The 10,477-nt window shown below is 38.0% G+C and overlaps 1 protein-coding gene across 1 annotated transcript in view; it reads left to right on the forward strand.

The window, feature by feature from the left end:
• Positions 1-10,477, forward strand: part of PDK3 (pyruvate dehydrogenase kinase 3) — a 55,197-nt gene that overhangs the window by 38,587 nt on the left and 6,133 nt on the right. The window contains 5 exon segments of the mRNA XM_039551759.1: positions 491-568; positions 2,691-2,767; positions 3,975-4,076; positions 4,683-4,793; positions 10,144-10,257. Of these exon segments, the coding sequence (XP_039407693.1) occupies positions 491-568; positions 2,691-2,767; positions 3,975-4,076; positions 4,683-4,793; positions 10,144-10,257 (482 nt within the window).

Consider the following 10,477-nt stretch of genomic DNA (forward strand, 5'->3'; position numbering starts at 1 on the left):
TTTTGGTTCAGTAGGAAGGAATGAAGAATCTTAACGATTCCAGCTTTTCCCCCAAAAGATCTTGAAAATTAAGTATTGTAAACAGTATTGTGTTTGGAAAACTTGAATTTATGGCTGCAATATCATCCTTTTTTATTTGAGGTGGAAAGAGCAAGTATTAAATTGTAATAAGGGAATGAAAAATAACTAGATTTTTATGGTCAGCCTAAGATTATATCCTTCTGGTTTTCAAGCCCTGAACAAGGATGAAAAATAGCTTCCCTCCAGTACTGTGCTTTTCTTTTTAGAGCTTTAGATAGAGTTTTCCCTTTCCTGACAACTGGGCTACGAGTGTACAGAGAAAAAGGGACTAGATTGGATACCAGCTTCATGCTTGTAAACTAGTGCTCAAAATGAGTGTTCTGTTTGTGGTCTTTCACAGAGAGGATGGACACTGCTGGTCGTCTCTAGAAGATTTTGATAAATCAGTGTTTGTTGTGTTGTTTTGCAGATGCTTATGAAACAGCTAAGATGTTATGTGAACAGTACTATACAGTGGCACCTGATCTGGAAGTTGAAGAATTCAATGGTAATTATGAAATTATTTGGTTGATGTATGTAAGAAAATGCATTTCTGATATGTGATTTCTAGTTTTGTTAACTAATTGTAAGTTGTAATTTGAACTCTGCAGTCCTGTATGCAGTTGCTTTTGTTCTAATGTGTCTACATGGGCACCTGAATTATAGTTTATCATCATGATGTGTGCTTCTTTATGCTGAATGCGGAGTTCTATCTGCTGAACTCGCTATCGCTTTGAAGAAAATAAATCAAGACTCCTCATAACTGAGAAGGAAACATGCCTGCCTTCTAATCTTCTAACTGAACTGAAACTTGTTTTATTCCAAAGTGTGCTTATAATGAATTCCACTGGCACTCTTGACACAGTGGTGAGCCCTTCTGTGTAAGATGGCAAAATTGGAATTTTTATTAGGTAGTCTATGCTTTAAATCCTATCATAAACTTATCACATGAAAATCTGTTTCAAGTTGATTGCAGAGATGGTAATTGGATGACACAAAACTGATGAGACAGGCCTTGTCAGCGTATTGACTGCTTTTTGTTCATTATTTTATTGACAAAAAGGAGCTTATTTTCTTCAGTTAAAAAAAAAATTTCCTGAGTGATCCTCTCCCAAATTTTGGACAGCAGCCAAACAAGACTAAGATGTTTCCAGACTTCAGTAGCAGAATTGCAAAAGTCTCAAAAATAGGTAACACTCAATGGAGAGTGTGATATATGGAATATGTGTTGCTCAAAGTACTACTGAGTAGTATAGAAATATTTCTCTACACAAGGTGATACTGTCAGCAATGAGGTATTACCACCCATCTCTCCCAAAACCAAGGGACCCAACCTTCCCCTTTTAAACTGGGTGATTCTAGAGATAAAAGTACTGAGTGTTGCAGCAGAGGAATCAATCAATGCAAAATTCATCTGACAGCGTAAGTAAAAAGATCCAACAGTAGAGAAAGCAAGCTGCTGGAGCTAAAAAAAAAAAGTGAATAAAGAATGAACTATTTCCTTTAAACCGTCTTATTATCAATATGAGGAAAGGAACTTTGCAAATTACCTCACAAGAGCAACGATATCTCATCTTCTGTCTCTGTGCCTCAAACAAGTGTGAGTCAGTTTGCCTTGGTTTTGGTGAAGTAAGGGAATGGGAGTATGGACTGATAAAATTAACAGGATGAAGTATCAAGTTGCCTTGCAGAGCATTGTTTTAGTCTTCTCCTTTTCCTAGGATTTTTCACTACCATGTCTCATAAAATAATTACTGGGATTATTACCAGCCCTCAGTGCCAGAAGGAGTGAAGTTGACTCCAGTCATGTTCTTAGTGCATATTTATATCTTTCTGGAATTTATGAAGCAGACAGTTCGAGACTTCCCTTCAGTCTGAACTGCTGCTCAGTCTGACTTTCTGTGACTGCATAATTTAATGCCAGTAGATATTTGAATGTTCAGGGATGACTTCATCTTCAGTACCAAAACTGTCCTGGAATGTATTAAATGCAGCTGTATTATTTCCTGCCCAATCAGTCAATGAGCATTCTGGCATTCAGAGCTGTGCCAAGCCGTACCCCTCTGCTGAAACACTCACAGGGGGACAGCAGTGGGCAAACAATTCAGTGATGGTTTGGAATATGGAAGCTGTGTTATTGTTTGAAGTAGATTTGAAATTTTTTATGAATACTTACATTTTATATGTTTTAATGAGGGGAAAATATGTAGTTGTTTTTAGAATATTTAAGCAGTTACTTTTTCTTTAGTTTAAGAATCTTTTTGTGCAGCAAATATTATGCTTAAATAATATGTGAACATGTGAAAGTTTCCCACCTAAGTAGGAAAGTTCCCTTGGTTAACATACACTGTTGGTAGGAAACCAACCACTGCTTAGTGAAGCTTCCTATCTAAACAAAGTCTGCTGACTGGATAGATTTGAAGGTCGTAATTATAATGTGTTCTTTCAGGTGATAGCAGTGACTAAAATTTATGGTTTTACTTCATGAAACTAATTTTGCACTGGGAAAATTAGAACATGCTTACATGCTTGTCTTTACCTACATGTTCATGTTATTCTGATAAAGGGCAATGCTACAAAATACTGTTTTGAAGAAAAATGATTTGACATTTTTCTCTTTTTTTTCTTAGCTAAAGCTCCAAACAAGCCTATTCAAGTAGTCTATGTACCTTCTCATTTGTTTCATATGTTATTTGAATTATTCAAGGTAGGTTGCACTTGTTAATATTTGGGAGGGTTTTGTGACCCTATTACTGTTGAAATTGAGATTCCTTCCAGTTACAGCTCTCAAATGTTATTTCGGTTTTCCTTTCTTAAGCGTATTCTTAAGTTTCAAACACTCTTCACTTGTTTAAAAGCCAGATTTAAACCCCTCTCTTATGACCTTGTGTACTTAAAAACTGCCTTGTTTCCCACTTCTCCTGTTGTGCTTTTGTGGCTTTTTTGATTAACTTAAAACACTCAAGATAGTTTAGTTTTGCAGTGATGGAATATTCATAACCTTGCAGTTTTCATGAGCTTACTTCTTTATTGCATATTTGAGGACTGGTTAGGATCAGTGTCTTTACTGTGAAAACAGGCCCTGTGTCTTTGAATAGTGTAGATGACATGCTTTGTTTGGGTTTATGTGTTCTGAATAATTGGAGCAACAGTGAAAACAGAACATGTGAGAGCTGTTACATTGTTTGAAAGAAGAGAGGAGGTCTCTGAGTGGTGTAACCGAACACCAGAAATTGAGGGGAAAACTTGTGTTTGGCCAGAGAGAAACTTTTTCAAAGTACTGGTTTTTGGGGTTTGATTTCTGACATTTGTCAACTATGTTCATGTAAGTCTTTCCCCATTTTGCCATTTGTAACACTAGTTCTAGGGCAGAAGAGGTGAAAATTGGTACGTTACATGTGGGTATGTTTTTGGTACAAGTCATGAAGCAGGTTGAAGGCAGTAAGTTGTAGCTGTAAAGAACTGGCAGTGGAAACTCTTGTTAACATGCATTATAAAATCAGATTGACAGATGGTATCTTAAAAATTGTGTGACCCAGGCTGAGAAAATCAAAACTAGCTTTCTGTGGGTGAACATCACTGTTGGTGTTGTGCATGGTAGAGGTGAAGGATGTTCTCATCCCGTGGGTATATTTACTTGATTTCACACAGGGAAAAAAAAAAAAGTCTTGCTTTCTTTTCTCTGACTATACCAAGTAAATAAAAGTTATGTATAACAAGTTGTAATGTAAAAATTCAACTGGGCAATTCATTGACTGGATGGCACTTGAATTTGTGTTAAATACAGCCTTCTCTACCTTTTACACAACTGTAGGACAGAGTAGAGGCAACAAAATAAATGCAAGTTCTAGCTTGTCACAAAAAGCTTGTATGTTAAAGTTAGGATCAAAGAGACTATTTTCTTTTACCTTCAGAATTCAATGAGAGCTACAGTGGAATTGCATGAAGGTAAGAAAGAAGCCTATCCATCGATCAAAACCTTAGTCACTTTGGGGAAAGAAGATCTATCTATTAAGGTAAATGCCTAAAAATAATACACAGCTTGCAAACCTGCTAGGTTTAGATTAGTATGACATATAATTTGAAAAGGCAAATTAATTATTGTATCACCTGCTTCATATTCATTAGAATGGAATATTTTCAGTTGGGAAGGACCTATGAGGAGCATCTTGTCCAACTGCCTGACCACTTCAGGGCTGGCCAAAAGTCAAAGCATGTTTGTTAGGGGCAGAGTCCAAATGTATCTTGGTCACTGACAGATGTGGGCCATTGATGACCTCTGCAGGAAACCCATTCCACTCTTTGACCACCTTTCCCATACAGAAATGCTTCCTGATGTCCACTCTAAGCCCCTGCTGATGTTGCAGCTTTGAACTGTTCCCATGTCTCGTCACTAGATCCAGGGAGATGAGATCAGCACCTCCCTCCCCAGTTCCCCTCCTCAGGAAGCTGTAGACCATGACAAGGTCACTCCCAGCCTTCTTTTCTCCAAACCAGACAGCCCCAAAGTCCTTAGCTGCTCCTTTTAATATTTATAAAGTAATTTAGATAATGCTGCTTGAGATTTTGTGGGTTTTTTCCCAGAACCTAATGTTTAAAACTCTTCCATTTTCATTCCTTAGATAAGTGACCAAGGTGGAGGTGTACCTCTAAGAAAAATAGACAGATTGTTTAACTACATGTACTCAACAGCACCCAGGCCCAGTCTGGAGCCCTCGAGGGCTGTGCCTTTGGTAAGCAGTTGCAATATGTGTTTAAATATCCCTTTGCACCGCTCTGATTTTACATTTCCGTTCACTGCAACCTGCTGGATCAGGTTTTCCATTGAGGAAATGGTTTACCATTAGCAAGTCTATCCAGGTAGAACAGGAGAAAATGGGTTGTGTTATCATCACTTGGTCTATGGAATAGAAAATTACTTCTGTCTTGACATTATGTTCTTGGAAACAAGCATAAAAAAACTGCATAAGCACAGTCTTTTCACAGATTAATGGGCAGGATCTTTAGTGCGATATTACTGAGAAGGTGGATCACCTAATGAGCTCCTCTTTGGTGTATAAGTTACTGTTTATCGAAGTTTCCTATCATAAATGAATTAAAAAGGTGAGCCACACTGCTCAGCATTTGAGAAGCACCTCCTGGCAATGCACAAGCTTATACTGAAGCTTGAGGATCATTTTTCTGTAAGTTACAGACTGTAAAAACACATCTAAAAAATAGTCCCAAACCTGCATGTGGTATGAACACTTTTGGTATATTCCTGTTCAATTGGAAATATCTCATGTGATACTCCTTTCTGAGATGCATCAGGGCCAGATTTCAAATAAAAAAATAATTCCCCATAGTTTCTTCTAGGCAGGGAAATTATTTCAGTGTTGAATGTGTAGATTCTTTTAGCAAGCATGATTTTTAAAAAATATTATTAAAATACTGCTTCTAAATTGTTTTATTAAATTGTGTATTGACTCGTGATAAAAATTGTATGGCTACTGTTGCACTTGACTGATTTTCAGTAAGTGGACTAATACAGATACTGTATTTTGCCTCTTCTCATCTCTGTTCTCTGTCCTTCTGATGCAATCCTGTTGAGGAGTTGATTCTCTTGAGAAATTTCCTTTCCCTGCTTAGGAGCATTCTCATCTAGCATGTTCCTAAGCAGTTTTTTAAAATTAACTAAAGGCTTGGAATTAAACTAAAGGCTAAGTGCTGTGTCTACTTGTTTCCTGAACACTTCCAGGCATGATGACTGACTCCAGTCCTTCCCTGGCCAGCCAGTTTCAATTCCTGACAATCCTTCCAGTGAAGAAATTCTTCCTGATGTCCAGCCTGAACCTCCCTGGCACAGCTTGGAGGCTGTTCCCTCTTGTCCATGTGACTATTTTGGATATAAAATATTTAACAGTAAAGTGAGGGTAAAATCAGTTCAGAGTGACTCATGATGCCATGAAGATTTTTTGCCTTTTCTTTTATATCCCTGTTATACCGTTTTACAACTTCTGTATTCTTAGTGCTTTTTGCCTACATTCTTGGACTTGTTTGTCAAGCTAAGAGACTAAACATTTTAGAAGCTTTGTAGCTAGGGATCAATGTGCCCCAGACCCCAAGGTCCTCTCCAGAACACATTCTGTAAACCAAGGTAGAACCATCCAGGGGGAGGTTCCTTGGGGAGGGGGGCTCATTCGAGCCTCTCACTGGGGAATCTTTGATAGATATGCTAATTAATGAGACCTATAATATTATACCAGATCTTTTGGGGGTGTGCATTGCAGTGTGCATTGAGGTGCAGTTGACCTGGATGTAGTGCACCTAAGGATCCTTAAAATAAATACCAAGGTAAAATCCCTTTTTCCCTTCTAGAGTGTTTGACTCTTGATTTTAAGACCAGGAAAAGGCATCACTCAGGTAATAAATTTCCTTTTGGCTTATGAGCAGAAAGGCTTTGTGGTGCTGTCTTGGTCCACAGTGGGTACCATTGTGGCATGGCAATACATTGCACTGGTTTTACCCCTTTGCACTGTGAGAGGTGTGAAGCCCCGTTCTGTCTGCACTGACTTGGTACTGATCCTTCACAGCTCCTACCTCTACAGCACATCTCAGTCTTATGTTTCAGACTTCTGCTTTTTCATAGAAAATCTTCTTGAATGTGGTGAGTGAGAGGGAACAGGCCTTAATCCAAATACAAGCTTTTTTTCTTTGTCACAAATGGCAGAATCTCTCTTGATGCATAATCTGGCTTTGTTCTGTCTCACTTTTGATCAGCAATTTACTGTATCAGTCTACAAGGACTTCCTGAAACTTTTTCTCAGGATAAACTTACACCTTGATTACCGGTTGTATGCACTATTAAACTGTCTCTTCCTTTGTAGCTCTGATTATAAAATGTGTTCATTTTAGGATTGACACTATTCTTTTTTCTTTTTTCCATGCATCTTTAGCAATGCATTGCTGTGTTTACTTCCTCATCTTCAAAACTGCTTACTTTGATTTGTGGCATTTATCCTTGGTGGTATTCTACTGTATCCCGTTTTCAGGCTTTATTTGCCTTTCTCAGTCTATGCCACTGTAGTCAAACCTACAAAGGATCCTCCTCTCTTGTGAATCCAGCAGCTTGTGCCCTGTGAGTCTGACCAATGCCTGCACAAGACTGAAAGTCAAGAATAGCTGTTCAGCTCTGTTATTTATATGTGTGTGCAGAAAGAAAAAAGTCAAGCTGTGAGTCTGTGCCATATCTTGCTACTAACAGGAACAAGGACTTAGCAGTGAAGTTTGACATGTTATGTATTATGGCCCAGATGCAGTTATGCTGTGCCTTGCATGTCAGTCTGGAAATAAAAATCCTTTAGCAGAAAGGTTCCACATAAATCCTCTTTGATGTCCATACAGAAGGAGTTTCCTTATTGTTAAGTGTCAAAGACAAAACCACTTAAGAAATTACAGTGCTGCAGAAGGTTGGTGGTGTGTCATCCTTGACTTAGGTAATATTCTAAACTAAGCTATGGTGCAGTGTAAATAGACATATTTTTCTGTTCTAACATTCCTTCCCCTCATTATATGATCCCCTGTCTAGTTTATGAAACATTCATGGAATTGGGCAGTGGAAGAGAGGTATCCTTGTTGATAGGGGAAAATTTTTGCTCCCTGTCATTGCAAATGTTGTTTAAAGACTGCTGAGAAACCTTGTTACCATGGCAGCATTCAGAATTTTAGCAGGTCTTAGGTTCATCTGCACTGCACATAGAGTACACAAAACCACATGGTCATGTTTAGTGGTAGTAGGTTTTCTTAGGGAATTTAATGATTCTCTCTCTGGCAGCATTTGTTTACAGAAGAAGGAGAAACGTGGCTTAAATTAGTTTTAATTTAAATCTGTAGATGCTAGTAACACAGAAATGTAATAACTTCCTATTTGTGTAATGCAGACCATAGCATTTAATGGTAAATATTCTCTAAGGAGCTTTCCTTTCTCAAGGCAGGTGTGCCATCATGGACTGTTCTGTCCTCTAGGTCAAGCACAGATCTGTGTAGTAATCACCTCTTGTTAATTGTCTTTTGCAAAATATACCCTTTGCAAGGCCAGGATTTAACAAGGTACTCATCTGGGGTCTCTTGTCTTCATGTTTCTTGTAAGTTACCTGGTTTGGAAAACACCCTAAAGGCAGTGCACAGAAGAGGCTGACGGGAAATGTTTGAAAGAGGGCTGTATGAAATAATGATGTGGGCTAGCACAGAGCATGAAGGAACAGGAGACAAGCAGAAGCTGGGTTTTAAGGAGGGGTAATTCTGGAGTGAGGAAAGTATAAAGTGTTTTCAGTATTGTTTGATATTACCCTTTACTTGAGCTGGTCCTTGGGGTATGTACTGTCCACAAGTTGCCTTTTGGTCACTGTGCCTTATAATTTCTGTAATGTATTTATTGTCCAGTCTCCAGAAAAGAAAGTCAGCTTCTGACTTTTTTTTTTAGTTCTTTCTGAGGCAGTCAAATCAGTTTTTTAGAGGTTAAGAAAGAAATCTCTCAAGTTTCAAGACCAGGTGTTTGAAAGTGATGCGTGTGTCTCTAGTGGGAGATGTTGGGAAAAGGGCAGCTAAACAACTGTTTTAACTCTGCTAATGGACACTAACAACTATGACAAGCAGTGTGAAAAGGGTGTACTTGGCATTTCTGTTTCTCATTTTGCTCAGAAGAGCTGAGTGAGCAACTGTAAACAAATTTAATACTAGATTTAGAATTCTGTAAAAACAAGGCAAAAAAGGCCAGAAGATACGTTGTAGTAGATGACAGCAAGAGAATTTTTGATGGACACTGTAGTACAAGTTCTTCAATGTTCAGTTTTCCCTCAAGGGATTTCCTAGAAAGTGATATCACATATTAGCTGTGCATAGTGCTTGCATAGTCCTTCTTCTTAGCTTTCTCTTTTTTGTATCATTTTAGGCCTTTGTTTTAAAAATTATGGGTATGTTTATCACTTACCTGTCAGGTTGCTTTTGTACAAATATTATTGTGGAATGAATTTATTGGTTTTCTGAAAGCTTCAGGTGTCTAATTTTTCTCGTAGTCCACCCTTACTACATTGCTTTGTATATGTGTTTGGTTTTTGGGTTTTTTTTGTTTTTTTTTTTTTTTCCAAATGCTTGTGTGTTTGGAATCATTCCTTTATTGCACTGGATAGTCCTGAAAAATTCAGGTGGGTGCATAGCCATTGTGGTTCTCAGCACATACCCAGTCATCTGAAAGAGTTGGTGTGTAGAGCAAAATTTTACTCCTTTGCTGCAGTGAGAGAAACTTGGAGGGTTTTCTTGTAACTTTTCTGACAAGAGAGGGTTGGAAGAGGTGCCTAGTGATTGATCTTGTTGCAGGCATGGTTATGAATATTAGTTTTGTAAATTTAAAATCTAAACTTTGTACCCATCAAGTCCATTATGCTTTAAAAATTGTGTGTCTCAGTCTTCAGGAGATCATTCAGTGCTGTGGAATCCTGATCTTTTGTTAACCAGAGAGCATAATTTGCCTTGTATTGCTTGTGTATTCCTCTGCAGGACTCTGCTGATCTCTGGCACTGTGGCACTAGCAGTCACTTAATAGTATGACCTAGATGAAGCAGAGTTGTCTCTGGCTTTCTTATGTCCTAAGTGTGGAGACATTTGAGAATAATAATCGCAGGCTTGGGGGAGAAAAACCATGCTGTCAAAACTCTGATTTTTACCAAAGAAACAATGCAGTACTACAGCAATGGTCATCACAGCGAGGAGGCTGTGTAGAGCATTGGTTTGCTTTGCTGGTTGCAAGCAGCATGAATGGTATGCTGCACCTACCTGCCTCTGAGAAAATGCAGAATGGACAAGGGAGTTCTAGCAAAGGACTCAGCCTTTTTTGTACTAAAAACTAATGCACAGGAAAAAAGGAGATTGCTCAAATACTGAATATGGACTTAAAGTATAAACTGAGAAATAAAGGAAAGCTTAAAAAAGAATTTGATACAAATCTAATTATTTAGATGTCCTCACTTTTATAAATTAATGCAGGGATCTGTTGCATTTTTTTTAACTTGTCATCATATTTTTCCTTTTGTTCTTTTGTTTTGACAGGCTGGGTTTGGCTATGGATTGCCAATTTCTCGTCTGTATGCGAGGTACTTTCAAGGTGACCTTAAACTCTACTCAATGGAAGGTGTGGGTTCAGATGCTGTTATTTATTTGAAGGTATGAATTTGACCCTTTTATAAACTAGTAATGCAGTGCAAGTTGTTTGTAGCAGGCTCTTTTAACTCTTCAGCTTGTTTTGGAATTTATTTTTGCTGTCTTTGACACTTTAACCTAAATCAGTTACATAAAATCCTAAACTCCAAGGTTATATATATTAATCTGGTACTAATACTAGTTAGTTTGCCTTGATTTTTTTTCAGTCCCCGAGTTGGATTGT

Source organism: Corvus cornix, chromosome 1, assembly GCF_000738735.6.
Source record: "Corvus cornix cornix isolate S_Up_H32 chromosome 1, ASM73873v5, whole genome shotgun sequence".
NCBI classification, from domain to species: Eukaryota; Metazoa; Chordata; class Aves; order Passeriformes; family Corvidae; genus Corvus; species Corvus cornix.